Below are 20628 nucleotides of genomic sequence, written 5' to 3'. Positions count from 1 at the left end.
GGAAACCTTTAATTTTGTTTAGAAGAATCCGCCGCTTGCCGGGTCAGGACTCGGAGCTTCGCTTCTCGGAGGTAAGATATAGCCCAAAATGGCTCCCGCGGTTCCACCCCGCCGGCTCTCGATCGCTCTACTGAGCTCTCGGGCAGCGGGGGATCCGCAAAACGGAGCAGCCGCTGGGCGCGTGAGTCACCGGGACTCTCTACCCGGTGCTTTTACGGGGAGTCCGCTCGCTCTGCGGACTTCCCCCCCCCTCCGCGAGGCCAGGGACTTCGGCGCGCGAAGTCCCTGCGTCCTTCTCTCCGCCGCGACAGACCGGAAGCCTCCATTTCACTAATAACTTTCAAGAGGCAGTCCTTCAGAGATACTGAAAGACTATCTCTTTTGGGCAAGAGTCTTTTAGGTCAAGAGTTTCACTGCCAAATAAATACTTTGCAGTTATGCATTCATCCTTCCAACAAATGTAATGTTTCAGTGTACCCTTTAGCAGTGCTATTTTTCTAGAAAAATAGGTGCTTGAACTCATCATGAACACTTCCCTGAGTTCCGAATAAAAAAAGCCCTGCCCTTTTGTACCAGTACTGTACTTGAAAGTCATGAATCTGAAGAGGGAAAGATGTTACAGTAGGCATCCCCAAACTTTGACCCTCCAGATGTTTTGGACTACAATTCCCATCATCCCTAACCACTGGTCCTCTTAGCTAGGGATCATAGGAGTTGTAGGCCAAAACATTTGGAGGGCCGCAGTTTGGGGATGCCTGTGTTACAGCTATATCTGGACATATTCAATGTGATCAGTTTATTGTATTGGATTTTAGTATCCACCATGTATAAAATAATTTGAAAATGTATCTTTGCAGACATTATGAAGCATTGTTGAAATACATTAAAGTTTTCAGGTTTTTGATATGTAGAAATTAGTGGCCTTCTGAGACATTTAAGCTGCAATTATGATGATGTATACTCAAAATTTTGCCCCATTGATGCCAATGAGTTACTACTCTTTAGTGTGGTTAGGTCTGCAGCTTTAGAAATATATTTTCACAAGAGTGTTTCTCAAACGATAGATGTAGTTCGTATGTCAGTCTCGCAGAGCTATGGATGCTCAAGCAAATCATGTATTATGTGGTTAATATAGGTTGTATTTGTACTATAATATATATTTTAAAATTAATAATTTAGTATAAGTGAGTCTGGTTTAATCATTAAGTACCGTCATTGAACAGATGGCAAGAGAAGACACAACTGATTTGCTGTCTGGTTAGATTTAGAAATATGATAGCTTAATGGCTTCATATTTATTTGTGATATATTTTGTTGCATGAAAAAGATACCTAATCCCTGATTATGTGATGTCTGAATCTGTAGTTTATAGTGGTGGTAGTATTTGAGAATAACAGACTCCCCTCTATTTACTATGCTTTTTGAACTAATGTATTATCATTGTGGGTGCTCTTGTCTGTTTTTCCCCCTGTTGAAATTAATGTAACTTGTCATATGTAGGTTGCCTTTAAATGTAAAATTGCTTAAGGCTATCTTTTACTGCTGGGCTGCCTATTGACTTCTAGACAAATTTGCCCTATTTTGTTAGGCTATTTGCCAGTGAAGCATTCTCATTTTCCACCTTACAAAAGGAGCTATTCAGATATGTAGGATTCATTGCCTTAGTGTGACTTTCGAGATTGCCACTGGCAACTTATGTTTGTCTCATGCAGATATTTTTCTGTAATCCCATAAAGTGTAGGTCTATTTTTATACTGGAAATATTTCAGAAGCAGTGATCCTGCTTTTTAATATTGAGAATATGAACTGAAAAGTAAAAAAAAAAAGTAGCATCACTTATTACACTGTTAAATTCAATGGACACCACGAATAAGTTACTATGTTTGTTTTGAGATGTGTTTTCCCCACCCTACTCTAGAGCATATATACCGTACCTCAGGAAGCAGTCCAAGATGCATGGAGGCTGAGGTCCTCCTACTCCTCTAAGTCTTTCTCCACTAGTGATAGCTTAGTACAGGCATCCCCAAACTGCGGCCCTCCAGATCTTTTGGCCTACAACTCCCATGATCCCTAGCTACCAGGACCAGTGATCAGGGAAGATGGGAATTCTAGTCCAAAACATCTGGAGGGCCAAAGTTTGGGGATGCCTGGCTTAGTAGAAAATAGAACAGCCATCTAGAGCCACTGTGATTTTCAATTGGTCCAGATGCACACATGACTCATAACCTGAAACATGGTTCCCACTTTCAGATTTTCACTGTTGATTAATAATTAATAGTGTGAATAATGCACATTTGCTAATCCTAAAATTACTAATTCTAAGATTGCAATTCAGAGGAATATACATAGTGTTACCTGGACATTGCTAATATATCAAAAGCAGTGATTTTTTAAAGCAGTATTGTAATTAAAAACAGATTTAAGTTGAAGAATCAAGGGAGCGTCTGTGCAAACAGGTGAGTCCTCAAAAACCAGTAGAATGCCAATACTGATATGGCCTCTCATAATTCAGCAGCAAGTGTATTCCATATATACAGCTTGAATATTTTTTAAAAATGCAACATGCAGTGCCCATCACTGGGGAAGAGAAATGCCAATATAGAAATCACATAATTTACTTGAAATTTAAAGCAGTGCTTCTCCAACAAATGGAAGAAGAAATAAACCAAGAACTGGACGAATGGGTTTCTTTTCCTGAGGAGGAGGAAGTCCCCTGCCATTATTATTTATCCTTATGGTGATCTGAACTGCCCTAAGAACACTTAAGCAGGAGCAAACCCTTTGAACCTCTGTAGGTTTTGTAACTTGAGTCTAATACATGTTTGCAGAGAACCAAGAGCAGTTATATGCATGTCTGCTCAGAGGCAAGTCCTGTTGAGTTCAATGGACTTGCTGCTAACTGTGTATAGGATTACAACTTAAATCTACAGATTTCAGGTGGTGTCCAGAGAATTATATAGTCCTGAGAATGGGGCCTTTTCTGCAGTGGCTCACTGTTTATGGAATGGTCTCACCAGGAACACTCGCTTGGCACCTTCATTAAATACCTTAGATGCTAGGTGAAAACATTCCTCTGCTCCTAGGCCTTTGGCTGATTAAACAAACTATGACCTTTTAAACTGTGTGTGGAGTTGTTGTTTTCTTTGTTATTATAGTATGTATTTTTGTATTTTTATACTGTAAAGTGCCCTGTGATCCTTTGATGGAGGGTGGTATATAAATTTAATATTTAAAAAGCAGCAATTCTCAACACGTGTGTGACTGGGGGTGGGAAGCAGTGTACATGGTGGCATGAACAGGCTGCTTTTCCACTTACAACCTGCTTGCCTTCTCAGCTGAGTGTCGGTGGTAAAAATATTCAAAATACTTTTGGTTACATGTGTGTGTCACTCCCCACTGCGCCCCACCCCTCCTGCTTGTTCCATGAGTGTGAAGAATTGCAACCTAAACCCTTCTTTCTTAAAAACATTTGAATGACACCCTTTTAACAATTTGAGGCAGCTAACAATTTTTAAAGAGAAAAAATAGTCCAATTTCCAAGTAAACCAGATTATATAACTGCAGCTTAGATCCCAAATGTTTGCTTAAATAAGCGAGCCCTATATTTTTCCTGAAGGTTAATAAAGGGGCGAATTGCTACAGCTCTGCTGGGAACTGATTCAAAAGCCTTGGGCCACTGTTGAAAGGAGAGGGTGCAGGGAATAAATAGAGTTCAGTATTGTATAACATCACACAACTGCACTTTGATTTCTTTTTATCCTCCTGCCTTATTGGGTAGTGTGTTGATTATTTATTTGCAGTTCTGCAAGTTTAAAGTTTTAAGTTATGTTGGCCTTCCACTGGGACCAGAAATAATTGATGCTTCCTACTCACATCTGCCAGACTCATGGGAAGAGCTTTCTTCAGCTGCATGTCTTGGCTTCTAGAATTTCTGTGGGATCCTTCCTTGACCGCTGCCAAGAAAAGCTATTTCCTCTGTCTAGCAGTAGCTACTGCTACAAAGACTTGGGCCTTCTGCTGTAATTGATCAGTAACAGCTGAGATGGTAGCTGCCTTTACATTTACACTTTGATTACTACGGAATCAAGACTCTCCATCTCATCCTATCTAAAAGAGGCATTTCTAGGTTGAAAAGCTTTGCCAAAAGCCGATACAATTTACAACTTGTATCCAAATACTTACTGGTACAGTGGACACTCGGGTTGCGAATGTGATCCATGCAGGGGAGGCACGTTCGCAACCTGCAGCGTTCGCAACATGTGGGTCGCTATTCGGCACTTCTGCGCATGCGCAAAGTGTGATTTAGTGTTTCTGCGCACGCGGCAAAACCCAGAAGTAACCCATTCCGGTACTTCCGGGTTCGGCGTGGAGCGCAACCCCAAAAGACACAACCTGAAGCGGCTGTAACCTGAGGTAAGACTTTATTTGGTTTTGTTGTCTGCCGCTGCTGAATCAAACAAAGGCCTCTGTAATCCAGTACCCTATGTTCCACAGTAGCAAACCACAAGCAGAACATGTTGGTACTACTAACTACTAGCCTCCTGTTGTTCTTACCCACTAGCTACGCATCTGATCCTGAAAGTAGCATACAGGCATAATGTCTAGTAGCTGGTGATGTTAGGCTTATTCTCTGTGAAGTCTGCTAGGTAAAGGTAAAGGTACCCCTGACCATTAGGTCCAGTCGCGGATGACTGGGGTTGCGGTGCTCATCTTGCTCTATAGGCCGAGGGAGCCAGTGTTTGTCTGCAGACAGCTTCCAGGTCATGTGGCCAGCATGACTAATCCGCTTCTGGTGAACCAGAGCAGTGCACAGAAACGTCGTTTATCATCCCGCCAGAGTGGTACCTATTTATCTACTTGCACTTGACATGCTTTCGAACTGCTAGGTGGGCAGGAGCTGGGACCGAACAACGAGAGCTCGCCCTGTTGCAGGGATTCGAACCTTCTGATCGGCAAGCCCTAGGCTCTGTGGTTTAGACCACAGCGCCACCCGCATCTGCTAATCCCATCTAAATTAGTGGTGATCTCCATATCTTATGTTAGTGAATTCCATTAAATATTACGCAATTATTTTTAGTTTATGTAGGTGACACACAGATAGAAGCTATGTAATCAGGAGACCTAGGTGCTGGTTCTTAGTATAATACCATGTTTTAGTTTTATTCTGGTTTGAATGTATGCATTATTTGTTTACTGGTGTTTTAAGTTGCTTTTGAGTTACATTTTTTTGGGGGGGGGGAAACTAATACCGGTAAGTTTAATAAATAATACTATCTCTTGGAGTGCATTTCCATCAAATATTAATTATATGAACACCTTTTTCTTGGTTCTACATAGCATCTTGTATTGGTTCTTCTGTTTTATAAAGTCAAGTTTGAAAAAATGGGTAATAACAATATTGCAGTGTTCTCTATCAGAAGGAAACTGTAGTAGAAGAAATGTTAATCTGAATCTCATGGCTGTTTGCATGTTGTGATTAATTTTAATACAGTGCTATGAGGAAGAGGGTGAAAGCTAGGGGGGATACACTTTAAAAATTATGTGAGGCTCTTCTTTTCTGCTTCCTGAGTTCTGGAGCTTTGATGTTTTCGTTATTACATTTGAACCCTTTCCTCCCTCTGTGGTAATGTTTCTTATAGTTGACATGTTTCCCCCCCCCCCAGAGTTAATTTTGGACACACACAGTTTCACAACCAGAAAAGAGGCTTTTTAAGAATGTGTGAGAACAAAAGCTACCCACTGGTAGAGGTGTCCCTTGTGTTTCTGCATGAGTTAATTATTCTTAATGTGCTTCCTGTTTGAAAGAAAGAAAAGCCAATAGAGTAGCTTGTTCCCATTTCCCTAAAGGCAACCAATTCTGCTCCATCTCTATCAGGAGCAATTGATCTAATTACACACAAAGCAGAGACATGTCAGAATTGTTCTCCAGTAGGCTAGAGCCATTAATCATGCAGATGCAGTGGGTAGCCTCCTATGTGCTGAGTACTTTCGGCAAGGCTGGCTCTATGATTTTGGAAGCTCTTGGGGCAAGAGATTGTTGGAGTACCTGCTTATCAAGCCTCTTGCCCAGGAGCTTCCAAAATTATAGAGGTGAATTGATGCAAGGGGCAGCATATTAGATCAGTTGGTTCTGCTACTTCCTCATCTGCTGCTTCATCTTGCACCAATTCAAATTTTGCACATGAGGTGGACTTAAGGTAAACTGGGGTGAGGGTTCTTTCCCCATATGCATAATGCATGCACTCAGTGCTTTTTGTGTTAGAAAAAAAAGATGCCGGTACTCATTATGAAGCTGTTACTTTAAGCGTCACACATTTAACATTTGGGGGGGGGAAGGTGTTGGGACTGCATACTTTATGAAAAGTAGATCTAAAAGTCTAAGGAAAGGGTTAATTTTACTCTTAAGAAAAAAAAGCAAACATTGAAAAACCAACTAATCTATGAAAGATTATTGGAGTGAGTCTCAGTAGTACACTTGGATGTGGGGTTGCTCAGATGGTCAGAGATTGGGACAAAGGAATAGGGGTACCGTATTCCTTATTTATGGTATTTGAACTGGCAGGTGGGGACTGAGTGACAGGCTTCTCAGCACAATCAATGGATTGAGTTTCTCATATCCATATACATTTGGAGGCTGGCATAGTTTTAATTAAAAAGGAGTTTGCTTGGGCTATCCCTTGGCCATCATGGGATATCTCAGATTGTATACACAAATGTAGCAGGAGTTATAGGTTTTGGCCTCCCTGAATGAATGGAGGCTAGGAAGACTGTATTTTACTAAGAAGTCTTACCTAGAATGGCAGACATGAGAGCTGTGAATCATATTTTGAAGTATTCCCTATCCATATACTTGTATAGCATTGTCCTTGCAGCCCTAGTTACAGCAGTGGAATTGAGGCTTTCAGCTAGTATTTTTATCTGTACTCCTGACACATGTAAGGGATCTGAGAACACAAGTATTGTCTATCTAGCCTTCCTTCTTTGTTGTTAGCCTTGTTTGTTTGTATAAACCAGGGGGGGCCAACTCCCAAGGGACTGCGATCTACTCACAGAGTTAAAAACAGGCAGTGATCTACCCACATTTTTGGGGGTTCAGGTTGAGCTTTTTTTAGGGAGGAAAGCCCGTTTTTTAGGGGTTCAGGTCAAAATTGTTGACCTTTCTTAGGGGAGTCAAAGTTGTTGAGCTTCTTTGAGGGGAGCCAGTGATCTACCAGTGATCTACCACAGGCATCCAGTGATCTACTGGTAGATCACGATCTACCTGTTGGACGTGCCTGGTATAAACAAATTATTGAAGGTTCAATAAATATGAGAGCACAGTAATATATCCAAGTGCTTGCATTATTTTTGTGTGCCCCCCTCCCCCCAAAAAGTTTGTGAATCTGGCATATATTTGAGTAACTAGTAACTGGTCTTTCTCCTTAGCTGACACATAAATTTCCCTCCGTGAATTTCAACTAAATGAACTTTCTTTCATTTACTTTTACCGTATGTTTTATTTCAGCAACCCTAAGGCATCTAGTCAAAGAGTAAATAAGAAAATCAACAATGACGCATCACTTCGAATTCAAAATTTATCTATTTTGGTGAAGCAAATAAAATCATACTATCAGGTAAGTGATTTTTCTTTCTTTTAAAAAGCATTTGTAAAGATGTGTTTTGTGGACAAAGCTAGGCTAATATAGACACAATTGTCTAAATTGTGAATTTGGTTTGCTGTGCTGCTGTTCTTCTCCCTCTAAGAAACCCATAATGATACAGAATGTCTCTATTTGAAGTTGACAGTGAGCTAGTTAGCAGGTAACTTTAAAACATGATTAAAAGTAAACTCTGGTTTACCCAAAGAGCTCACTGTGCTGGTGCATGCAGCTAATATTGTGCTTGCTTTGCTCTACCCATGCTCCTGCTGCTACCATGCAGCCGGCAAACAAGTCGAGAGATCCAAACTTGGATACTATCCAGACAAACCATGAGCCCAGGTTTGGATGTCTAGAGAAGCTAGAAATTGGCTTGTTTTCTGATGGCGTGCCAACAGTTGGGGAGGAGCAAAGCAAGCTGTGTGCATTAGCATTCTGCTGATTCACATTTAACCAGGGATCACTAACACAATGCCTGAGGGTGCCCTGGGAGACATGGGTGGACATGAAAGGTCCCTACAAATATCCACACAAAAATCCACAGTGCATGAGAGACTGCTTTTCTCTTTGCTGTTGGCTGGGCTTGAACATCAACCCACACTTCCATTCAAACAGCTGAGAGGTGCAAAGAGCATCTCTTTGTGAAAGAGTGGTAACTAATTTAGGTGTCTTCCCTCTCCCCATTGATGGGCGCATGTCCACACCTTTTTGTATACCTGTCTCTTTTTGTGTCATAAATGGCCATTATTTCTAATAATAATAATAATAATAATAATAATAATAATAATAATAATAATAATTTATTATTTATACCCCGCCCATCTGGCTGGGTTCCCCCAGCCACTCTGGGCGGCTTCCAAAAAAACAGAAATTCTAAAATACAGAAATCCATCAAACATTAAAAGCTTCCCTAAACAGGGCTGCCTTGAGATGCCTTCTAAAGGTCTGGTAATTGTTCTCTTTGACCTCTAGTGGGAGGGCATTCCACAGGGTGGGTGCCACTACCGAGAAGGCCCTCTGCCTGGTTCCCTGTAACTTGGCTTCTCGTAATGAGGGAACCGCCAGAAGGCCCTCGGAGCTGGACCTCAGTGTCCGGGCAGAACGATGGGGGTGGAGACGCTCCTTCAGGTATACCGGACCGAGGCCGTTTAGGGCTTTAAAGGTCAACACCAACACTGTGAATTGTGCTCAGAAACGTACTGGGAGCCAATGTAGGTCTTTTAGGACCGGTGTTATGTGATCTCGGCGGCCGCTCCCAGTCACCAGTCTAGCTGCCGCATTCTGGATTAGTTGTAGTTTCCGGGTCACCTTCAAAGGTAGCCCCACGTAGAGCGCATTGCAGTAGTCCAAGCGAGAGATAACTAGAGCATGCACCACTCTGGAGAGACAGTCAGTGGGCAGGTAGGGACTCAGCCTGCGTACCAGATGGAGCTGATAAACAGCTGCCCTGGACACGGAGTTGACCTGTGCCTCCATGGACAGCTGTGAGTCTAAAATGACTCCCAGGCTGCGCACCTGGTCTTTCAGGGGCACAGTTACCCCATTCAGGACCAGGGAGTCCTCCACACCCGCCCGCCTCCTGTCCCCCACAAACAGTACTTCTGTCTTGTCAGGATTCAATCTCAATCTGTTAGCCGCCATCCATCCTCCAACCGCCTCCAAGCACTCACACAGGACCTTCACCGCCTTCACTGGTTCTGATTTAAAAGAGAGGTAGAGCTGGGTATCATCAGCATACTGATGGGCACCCAGCCCAAACCCCCTGATGATCTCTCCCAGCGGCTGCATATAGATGTTAAAAAGCATGGGGGAGAGGACAGAACCCTGAGGCTCCCCACAAGTGAGCGCCCAGGGGTCTGAACACTCATCCCCCACCACCACTTTCTGAACACGGCCCAGGAGGAAGGAGCGGAACCACTGCATGACAGTGCCCCCAGCTCCCAAGCCCTCTAGACGGTCCAGAAGGATGTTATGGTTGATGGTGTCAAAAGCCGCTGAGAGATCCAGCAGAACAAGGAAACAGCTCTTACCTTTGTCCCTAGCCCGCCGGAGATCATCGACCAGTGCGACCAAGGCAGTTTCAGTCCCATGATGAGGCCTGAATCCTGACTGGAAGGGATCCAAATGGTCCGCTTCTTCCAGGCGTGCCTGGAGTTGTTCCGCAACCACTCGCTCAATCACCTTGCCCAAGAATGGAATATTTGAGACTGGGCGATAGTTGGCCATATTGGCCGGATCTAAAGATGGTTTTTTAAGAAGCGGTTTAATAACCGCCTCTTTCAGCGGGTCTGGGAAGGCTCCCTCATGGAGAGAAGCATTTACCAACCCGCGAAGCCCATCGCCCAGCCCTTCCTGGCTAGCTTTTATAAGCCAGGATGGGCAAGGATCAAGGAGACAGGTGGTTGGTTTCATTCGTCTAAGCAGCCTGTCCACATCCTCGGAGGTAACAGATTGAAATTGATCCCACAAAACTTGACTAGACAGGACTCTAGCACTCCCCCGCCCCGGCCCTGCTCCCACGGTGGAGTCTGCCTCTTCCCGAATCTGAGCGACTTTATCTGCAAAAAACTTTGCAAAATCATTGCAGGAGATCATGTGGCCCGTACTGGGCCCGGATGGAGCAGGTGGTTCCGCTAAATTGCGAACCACCTGGAAGAGTCTCCTGCTGCTGTTTTCTGCAGATGCGATGGAGACGGTGAAGAAGGTCCTCTTCGCCGTCGCCATTGCCACTTGGTAGGCTCGAAGTTGAGCTCTAGCCCGTGTCCGGTCTGATTCAAAATGAGTTTTCCGCCACCGGCGCTCTAGCCGTCTCAACGACTGTTTCATTGCCCTCAGCGCCGGGGAAAACCACGGGGCTGTCCGGGCTCCATGCAATCTGAGAGGGCGCTTCGGAGCCAGACAGTCAATAGCGCTGGTTAACTCCGCATTCCAGCGGGCCACCAGGGAATCAGCTGAAAGGCCATCGACATGGGATAAAACATCCCCTACCACTCTTTGGAAGCCAATTGGATCCATTAAGTAGCGGGGGCGGACCATCCGAATCGGTCCCACCTCCCTGCAGAGGGGAAGGGTTGCGGAGAAGTCCAGTTGCACCAGAAAGTGATCTGACCATGGCACTTCTTTTGTTTCGCTTTTACTTAATGTCAGATCACCAACATCCATAGAGGTAAACACCAAGTCCAAGGCATGTCCGCGGCTATGAGTTGGGCCAGACCCAGGGACAGCCCCATGGTGGCCATGCTTTCCACGAAGTCCCGAGCGGCTCCTTGTAAGGTCGTGTCGGCATGGATGTTAAAATCCCCTAAGACAACCAAGCTAGGTGTCTCCAGGAGCACATCCGACACGACCTGAAGCAGCTCGGGCAGGGAATCCTTGGTGCAGCGGGGAGGTCGGTACACCAAAAGGAATCCTGTACTGCCTCTATTGCCCAACTTCCAGAACATGCACTCAGAGAACTGGGTCTTCCCAATAGGACGCCTGGTGCAAACTAATGACTTCCTAAAAATCACTGCAACCCCCCCTCCCCGCCCAGATGGCCTGGGTTGCTGTGCATAAGAGAAACCTGGTGGGCAAGCAGCGCCAAGAATGGGCCCATCGGCTTCCTCCAACCAGGTCTCTGTCACACATGCCAGGTCAAATCCTCCATCCACAATCAGGTCGTGAATGGCGGTGGTCTTATTCATCATCGACCTGGCATTGCACAGCAGCACCTTCAGGTCATGTGGGTATCCCTTGCCTATTCCAATATCCGTCCGGTCAGGACCAGACCTGGAGGCAGGGATAGTCCTCAGACAACGACTAAGTCTGCCTCCTCGGTAATGACATGGTCTGGTCTTAGCGTAACTCCTCCCCCTACCCGTGACCACTGAGATCGGTTGTTCCAGTGCACACACCCCTGTGGAATCTGCCCCAGCCATTTTGCTTGCTGGGACCCCCTCCCGGGCAGCCCTGACCCCTCCCCTTAAAAATAAAATAAAACCTCTGTAAAAAACAGCAAAGAACTCAACAAAAGAAGAACACAAAAAAGACAATAAAACAAAACCAAAAACAATAAAAATTACAAATACACCAAAATTTAACAGATTCCCATACCCAACTAAAAATCCCTCCCACCTACCACCCCAAACACAATAAAACAATAAAACCAAAAACAATAAAAATTACAAATACACTAAAATTTAACAGATTCCCACACCCAACTAAAAATCCCTCCCACCTACCACCCCAAAGAAGATAAAAACATAAAAAATTCTTTAAAAAGCATTTTAAAAAGAACTCTGTGCTGTTTTAAGTTCCCCTGGGCAGCACCAGCAGCAGAGCGGCGGCAGCAGTCCTTTATGAGGCCTTCCAGGCCCCACCCTAGACCAGGTGGAAGGAGGCAGGGACAGGGCCTGTGGGCACTCACAGCAGGAGAGAGTCCTGGGCAGCACCAGCAGCAGAGCAGCGGCAGCAGTCCTTTATGAGGCCTTCCAGGCCCCGCCCTAGACCAGGTGGAGAGAGGTAGGGACAGGGCCTGTGGGCACTCACAGCAGGAGAGAGTCCTGGGCAGCACCTGTCAAAGCACCTAAACAACATTCTTTTGAGTTGAAAACTATCCTAAATGCAATACTAAAATATAGAGAGCAGAGCAGGTTAAAATAATTGATTTCCATGACAGGGATGTTGTGATTGGAGTGCCATAATGTTGATTCATCCAGAAGGAACACTTTACCTTTCTGGTATCTTCATGTTCTGGTATTTTCTGGTAGAACAATAAAATTCCACTATAATGGGTTATATTTTATTATGTCATACTCAGACTAAAACAACTGAAATTAATTGGCATGACTAATGAGTTCATTGTTGCCAAGGGTCTACCCTTGAATATGACTTGTTGGAACCAGCTGAATGTATTTTAAATGCTGTCTGATCCTTAATTGCTTGGATGTAGCTAATACTTCCATCAGCTCATCTTTTTCTGATTAGTATTTTATACTATGGTATTTAGATTTGCTTCCCAGTAAAGACTCAGCTTTATGTGTATTGAAAATGTAAACTTAAATTCATTATATTAAATTCATTTCAGCACCTCAGATCCTTTAGATTCAGTTCTGTTGTTACATCATTTTGTTATCTACTTAAAATCCTATCTTGCTTTGAGAAGTAGATTATCAGTTTCTTCATAACTGTGTCAAAATATGTTGTACAACAGCTGATAGAAAAGAGGACAGCCCTCTTAATCATGCAGAACATAAATTTGGACATTTTTATTGAACATATGGCAAAATCCCTGTAATATAGAAAAACAGTCTTGTGCTGCCAAATCTGTGTATGTGTTAGCAGCTGCTGTGATAGGTTTCCAGATGTTAGAGGGAATACACACCAACGTTAAAGAATTAGGTACTGTCTAGACTGAGGATTTTCGCTCATTACCACTGCTACACACTGGTGGCTGTATAGTAAGAACAGGTCAACTTCCATGAGATTGTTCATGGAACACATAAATTGTACTTGTTTTCTTTTAAAATATTTTTATTCATTCCTGGACAACACTGTACATTCCAGTTGAAGCAAATTTGCACTATATCTGTAGTCCTTGTTGACCTGACTATTGTGATACAGTTCATTCTTGTCTGCCTATAGTCTGCATTTTTAAATTTTCCTAGACCTTGATCAATGGAGGAAATTACTTTTATTATCAATTATATCTTGAATATAATAATGTTTTTAATTTAACTTCATACTTAATGAGCAATCACCGGGTTTTAATTTTTTTGTCTCAGTCTTATATGCACATTAAAGTTAACAGATGTTCATTTTTCATTTATTTATTTATTTCATTTATTGTGAGTCTGTCTGGTGGACCTAATGCAGACTAGTCAGGTGGGTCTGAGGTATTTTATTATTATGAGGTTAGAAATTGTTCCTGGAGGAATGCTTAGTGCATGTATCAGACAGTCTCCCACATCAGTGATACTATTATTAATTCAATTTATTTGTTGTCTAATACAAAATGTCTCTAGGCAGCTTACATACATAATTTTAAAAAACCCCCACCAAGTTTAAGTTTACAATAACAGTACCCCCCCCCAAAAAAGAAAAAAACCCACAGAAAGCATGATAATAGTATTCTCTCAAATGCTTAGGATAAGAGGTACGTTTTAATCTGGCACCAAAAGAATTTAAGAGCTGGAGAGTGCATTTCATAGAGCAAAGGGCATCAGATGATGATAGCAGGGACTGGATACATCCAAGTCTAATGACACATTCCCTTAGATAATGGGATCCTGGGCTGAATAGAGTTTTGCAGGTTGAAAGTGCAGCCTCCTATATATGCTTTAGACCAGGTACTGTACGGACTTTGGTCTTTCAAATTTAAGCGGCGCCTTGTGCAAGGCCAAAAATGGCTCCCACCTTCCATTCTGCTCAATTCACTAGATCATAGTTGTACTGCCCTGTTATGTCCCCAGGGCTCGGTGCCCAGTGCGGCAGAAATGGTCACACTGCCCTAAATCCACGTCAGACAGTGAAGTCCTATGTAGTAAGGTCATTGGGTCTTACTCCTAGGTAAGTATAGATATAGAATTGTAGCCTAGGTATATGTTAAATCAGAAGTGAGTTTGAATGGGTGCTTCATTATTTTAAAGATATTTGTGTTTTTAGTTAACATATGGATGGTGTGGTCATCCTTCGGATAGCTCTTGTATATCTTTACATTTGTTTCTATAGGAGACATTGCAACAATTGATTATGATGCCTTTGCCAAACATCTTGATAATTGGCAAAAATCCCTTTTCAGGTAAGTAGTATATTCAGATTAAAACAGACATTCAGTGTTAAGTTTATTATTAAATATTTAGAACTCAACATTTGCATCAAATTTTCATGTGTTCAAAGGGCTTCCCATTCATTATCATATTTATGATAACCCAGTAAGGTATTAACATAGGGGGAGACTACGGATGAAAGGCAGTAGCTTGCCTAAGACTGTCGAGTGAGTTCATAACAGACAAGTTGAGAACTGAGAATTTCCTGATTCTTGACTTTGCTTACAAGGGATTGCATTACCATCCCATGTCCTAAGTAAGGGTCTTCATCAAACTCATAGTGGCAGTGGTAGCATACTTCTACATGGAAGAGATCCATCCACATGTATCTTTACCTGGATGACCTGTACAAAGAGCCCTTCAAGACATTAACATCAGACTAGCCACCCTAAGCGATCTTGGGTTCCTAGTGAAAAGGTTACTTACCTAGGAGCACTAGTCCTAGCCAAAAAGTAAAGAACGGTGTTGGTAGCATACAAATGATGATTATCTAAAGAGGTACACAGTGTGCTGTTATTCTAATATTTTCAGAACAAGGCACTGAAGAAGTAAAAAAGCTGCTTCTACTCCTCCTTGGATGTGCAGTTCAGGTGGGTGCTCAATTATACAACTGCTCGTGATATTCACTTAAATGTAGCAAGCTGCTTTATATTGAGTTAGAGCACTGGTTCAACCAAACTGGCAGAGGTTCTCTAGAGTATTCAGACAGAAATATTCTCCATTCCTACTGGATAGATGACAGAAATTGAAACTGGGACCTTCTGGATGCAGAGAGAGGGGAAAGTGCTGTAGTTTAACCAAGAATGGAAGCAAAAGCTTTTGAATTCCTTCGACCACATGGAGGAAGGAAAAGAGGGAAGTGTGTGAATCTAGGAGGAGGCTAGACGTGTTCACATGGTTTAGTATGATGTCTGAATGTTACTATTGTGTCTAGGTACTCAGTTTATTGTTAATGAGATCTTTAGATATTTCAGTATGCCTAACCGATAATATTTTCTGTTTAGAGAAGCTTTTAATGTTTAATAGATTATTGTATTTTAATATTCTGTTGGAAGCTGCCCAGAGTGGCTGGGGAAACCCAGCCAGATGGGTGGGGTATAAATATAAATATAATAATAATAATAATAATTAATAATAATAATAGATTAATAATAATAATATTGAGCAGTTTAGCCAATTGTAGTGTTAATTTTGTTAATCTGTGTGTTTTAGTGTCAGAAGAAAGAAGAATTCATTGAAAGAATCCAAAGTTTAGACTTTGATATAAGAGCTGCTGTTGCTGCCCATATACAAGAGGTATTATATGGTTTTCTACTATTAAAATCTTATCTATGTATTGATTTTGGAGGCAGCCTTCCATCTTGATTATTTTTTTTATTCAGAAGAATATAAACTATAGTTATTACGGATTATGCAGCCAATATGCTACACAGAGCAAACTGTAAATCACTGTAAAAAAAGTAAAAAAAAAAAGTTTCTGAAATAAGTCTTTGTCATCTTTTAATACTAGTACCTACCTAGGTAACAACATTAATCAAAGTGAATGAATGCAAGACATGGCATTTCAGTAGTTTTAGGGAAGGGAGATTCAAACCAACTGATGAATTTGAGAGTTTATCTGTATTGTCATTTTTTAAAAAAAGTGTGAACAAGGGTGTGCACAAGATAAGAGCAAAAAGCCTTGGGAGAAGAAGTTAATGAGTCAATTTTGGTTTCAACTTTAAAAAGCCATAAAGGTAGTATACTAGAAAGGTACATGACTGTCAGATATGGTTTAAAGAGATGTTATTGTTGTTTGTACCTGTCTTTGTGTTAACTACCACTAGTCCTTATTAGCAGTTGAGGCATCTTTCATTTTAGAAATAAAATGGAGTAGATTTAGTTATTTGATTTATAGACTGCTTAATATAAAAAACTTAAGTGGTTTACAGTAATTTTACTTCTAAACAGAGATGGTTTTAATGTGCTAAATAAAATTATTTAAAAATAAGAGATGTTGCTAATGCTGTAATCAGTATCTTAATTCTTGAAGGATGAACCAAGTGAAACTACTCACAAATCACTGGATTTTTCTAGGACTAAGTGATACAGATTTCAGAGTGTTCCTTAAAATGTAGTTAAGGGTATGCATCTTTGTTTTTTAAAGCTGACGTGGACTTCAAATCTTTTGCTCCACATTAGGTTACATTCTATTAGCACATCTTTTAATAGTCTTATCATTGAAACTGCAGTTTTTACTTTGTTATTATTTATCATCTGCAGGTAACTCATAATCAGGAAAATGTGTTTGATCTCCAGTGGATGGATGACAGTGCTCTGTCACATGACTATATTGAGTCTCTCCTAAAAAATATGGCATTGCATTTAAAAAGGCTTATAGATGAGAGAGATGAGCATTCTGAGGTATGTGTCATACTAGTTTTCCCCTTCTGCTAATGGATTTTTAGTTATTAAAGAAGTGTGTTAATTAGAAAAAAGCCTGGGAGTATAACTGCTCAACTACTGTATTTGCAAATACTGAAATTTGATAGATTTGTAGATTTTGTTGATGTGTAGGTACAGGTGGCCCCCTTAAGAGGTTATGTTTTTAATTTTACACTTCTTTAAAAACAACAACCAGCTTTTGCCTTAGTGCTGAGAATAGCTGGCAGCTAAAAGCATCAATTGCACATTACATTAAACCATAGCTTAAAACCAACTGTGGCTTTAAGTGAACAGAGTGCTGATGCACTCCTCAGAAGTTCATATAGCACTCTTCCCCTGGCCTCAGGTGATTCCCCCCCCCCCGCCCCGGTTGCTGACCTACACCTGACTCCAGCCCTGACATGCTTATGTGGTAATCAAAGATTTCATGTTGTATCTTAGACTATCATAGAACTCTCTGAAGAACGAGACTCTCTTCATTTTCTACCTCATGCATCAGCAGCACAATCACCTTGTGGATCTCCAGGCATGAAGCGCACTGAAAGTAGGCAGCACTTATCAGTGGAACTAGCAGATGCCAAAGCAAAGATCAGAAGGCTTAGACAAGAGCTGTAAGTACACTGTGAAGAGTGCTAGACGGCACTGAGAAACTGTGGGCCCTTGGGGAAGTAGTGTAGAAATAGCCTTTTTAGCTTGAAGTTTTATATTATTAGTATCTGCTATATATGCTGCTGTAGTTGCGTATCAGACTTGTATGGTGCGGCGATTCGCCACCTAGACAAGACCCAGCATGTGAGGGGTTAAGCTTAGAGCAGATAGAACCCTCGGGGGCGGGCTCAGCCCAGGGATAAAAACCCCTCCCGAGTGGCAGTTTGTCGGTTGAGGTTGGAGTTGAGGTTGAGGGAGTGAGAGTTGGTGTTGAGCTAGGAGTGGTTGGTTATATGCAGAGAGAGCTGGTTTAATATATTGAGGAAGGAGAATAGGTGGTGATTTAGTCAGACGGGATACAAAGTTGTGAGATTATTAAAAAATATTTACTTAGTTGACTTTAGCGGTAATAGGCCGGTAATTTATAATTAGAGGTAATAGGCCGGTATAGGAACCATCTGAAATTTAGAACAACCTAAGATTTGTACTGCAACCATTAAGCATATGAACACACAATAAAGCAACTTCGTTTTATTTTATCTGTATCCTGGTCTGTGGTGTTTTGGTGGAGGTGTTTATTTTGTAGTTGGCACATCACCAATCGACCGTAAAACGTCCAGTGGTGATGTGCAGGTCAGAGTGACCGCTACATATGGTTATGTGGCTAGTTAACAGTTCTTGCCTATTTTCAGTTCATATAGTTGGAAAGATGGAAAATAATGCTTACAGTATCTTACATTCTTATAAGGGCTTCCAAATTCACCTTCTGTCATCTCAATTAAAATACTCCTAGGGTCAGGGTATTTGAGTTTAACTTTCAAGTAAACAAGTGTAGATTTTGAATGATAAGTCACTTGGTGATTTCAATATGACCTCCAGTTATATGAATGTAGAACTGCAGCATAATTCTGTTGTGCTTACGCAGATAAATATAGGCAGTTTTGCAATTTGGCTCCTCTCTTTTCCAATGGTGTATTGGTGGTTTTGCGGGAATGAATTTCTGGATGAGTTCAGTATTTTTTTATAAAAAGATACGCAAACACTTTGCACACATATTCAGGCTTGCAATCAATTTTCTTTTCTGAAGGTCAGTATCAAAAGTTCCTCAGTGTTTTGGTGATGGCTTGTGAAGTGGTGTGAAGTACAGGCTTTTCTGCGTAGATTCAGGGAAAGCATTGGAACCTGAGTTTGTTGCAGGATGTGGTCCCTATGTTTATATATCCCTGTTGTGTTGTCTTTTGTTGTGGATAAATAACTGTTTTAGATTAAGGAGTATCTAAGCAAGGACAGGCTTACCGCTCAAAGGTCATAGAACTGTAGAAGCGTAGAGTTGGAAAGGACGCGGAGGGTCATCTAGTCCAACCCCCTGTAAAGAGAGATTTTGGACTGTAGAGAATACTGGACCTTTGGAGTTATGCTAAATGGCTACTAATTTAACAGCTTTATCCCAAAAGGTTAAGAGTAAATGTTAGCTGACAAATTTGTTTGAAGTTGGTGGTGGTGGTGGTGGTGTTTTTAAGTTGGCATTTGGTCTGTCATGCCCCTTCCTCTTCCGTAGGGGAAGAATTTGACAATCCTGACCAGCTGTGTAGCCTTAAAACATTTCTTGAATATAAGAATCTGAGACTGCTCTGAACTGGAGCTCACTTTTTAAAAAATTGCCTAAAGGGGTGGTAGTTGGAGGCAGAAAATGTCTATGAACAGAGGTATAGAGAAACAAGAATTTAGGGCAGCACAGCTCTGGTACTTCTGTCATAGCAGGATGACAGCACCATCCTTGCCATGGTGGTTTTATGGTTGACAGCTGATCCTAATACATTAGTTATTCTACTATCTCTGCTGCTTTTGGGGATTTATGATGAAGCAACAAAGCTGCCTGCACTTCTAGATTCTCCTTGGAGGTGTGACTGTAGACTTTGTGGTTTATGGCTAATGAAGGCTGTCATGAAGAGTGCCTACACTTCAAAATTTACCCCATCCCCCTGACTTTGAAATCTACTGCCTGCAGCCACTAAGTCTATTACAGTATACCAAATTCTAGGGTATTTCCGCCAACCTTTATCAGCTAGGATTTTCAAGGGTCTAACTTGGAACTAGTCACCTCCTTTCTTCCAGACATTGAATACTTATTGGTGACTGACAGTGAAGTAAAATTAAGCCTTCTAAGTAAGATTAAACTTTGGATATTATATACTCGATTCTGAGTCTGCAAACAGATCGGTTTTGTGTCAGTTTTCCTAAGTAAAGGATTTATTTGCAAAATATGTGGCAAATGCACGATAGCTGGCAGAAGGTGACAGCCCCTGGTGGGGTCAGCTTAGGTTAATGAAGTTGTTTTGCACTCAGCAACAGTTGTACTGGATGGCTATACAGTGGTACCTCGGTTTATGAACACAATTGGTTCCGGAAGTCTGTTCATAAACTGAAGCGTTCATAAACTGAAGCAAACTTTCCCATTGAAAGTAATGGAAAGTGGATTAATCCGTTCCAGACGGGTCCGCGGAGTACTTAAACTGAAATGTTCATAAACTGAAGCATGGGTGTAATTGGTTCCGGAAGTCTGTTCATAAACTGAAGCGTTCATAAACCGAAAATTCATAAACCGAGGTGTTCATAAACCGAGGTTCCACAGTACATTTGTTTGCCATTATCATGCCACAATAGTCTTTTAAAATAACTTTATTTTTGGTTTTTAAAAATCTGTAAAAACAAGTGTAATCACCACATCCCTCAAATCAGGGTGTTGTGTTAGAAGAAATTTCTGCTTATTCTATCAGATTTGACCTAAGTTGCCCAACAGCTGTTCTATAATTGTCTGGCCTTCTATTTAATTTTCTGATGTGTGCCATATGTTGCTGGGAACTTTGCCATTTGAATAATGGGAGGGTGTGCCTTTATGCCAGTGCCTGAGGTCAGCTCGATGACACCCCACTCAGTTGGGCTATTAACAGTGTTTCCCCTTTGAGTGGTATGCCTTCTCAGCTTTCTGGAATCCAGCCACATGCATGTGTGTTCACTTGCTTTGTCTCATACACTGGGCTGCTTGACAACTATGGTATGATGCTGCTCCCAAATGATAGCCCTGTGCTGCCATTCATTGAACAGGTTATAGC

The 20628-nt window shown here is 41.8% G+C and overlaps 1 protein-coding gene across 6 annotated transcripts in view; it reads left to right on the top strand.

Moving 5' to 3' along the window:
* CCDC88A (coiled-coil and HOOK domain protein 88A) overlaps positions 1 to 20628 on the top strand; it is a 90630-nt gene that overhangs the window by 18487 nt on the left and 51515 nt on the right. For all 6 annotated transcript variants that reach the window (XM_035110947.3, XM_035110948.3, XM_088667424.1 and 3 more), the window contains 6 exons: positions 7505 to 7613; positions 14346 to 14415; positions 14975 to 15033; positions 15656 to 15739; positions 16706 to 16846; positions 17309 to 17478. In XM_035110947.3, coding sequence (XP_034966838.2) covers positions 7505 to 7613; positions 14346 to 14415; positions 14975 to 15033; positions 15656 to 15739; positions 16706 to 16846; positions 17309 to 17478 — 633 coding nt within the window. The remainder of the gene's footprint in view (positions 1 to 7504; positions 7614 to 14345; positions 14416 to 14974; positions 15034 to 15655; positions 15740 to 16705; positions 16847 to 17308; positions 17479 to 20628) is intronic.

Source organism: Zootoca vivipara, chromosome 3, assembly GCF_965207765.1.
Source record: "Zootoca vivipara chromosome 3, rZooViv2.hap1.1, whole genome shotgun sequence".
NCBI classification, from domain to species: domain Eukaryota; kingdom Metazoa; phylum Chordata; class Lepidosauria; order Squamata; family Lacertidae; genus Zootoca; species Zootoca vivipara.
This window is presented reverse-complemented; position numbering and strand designations above follow the sequence as displayed.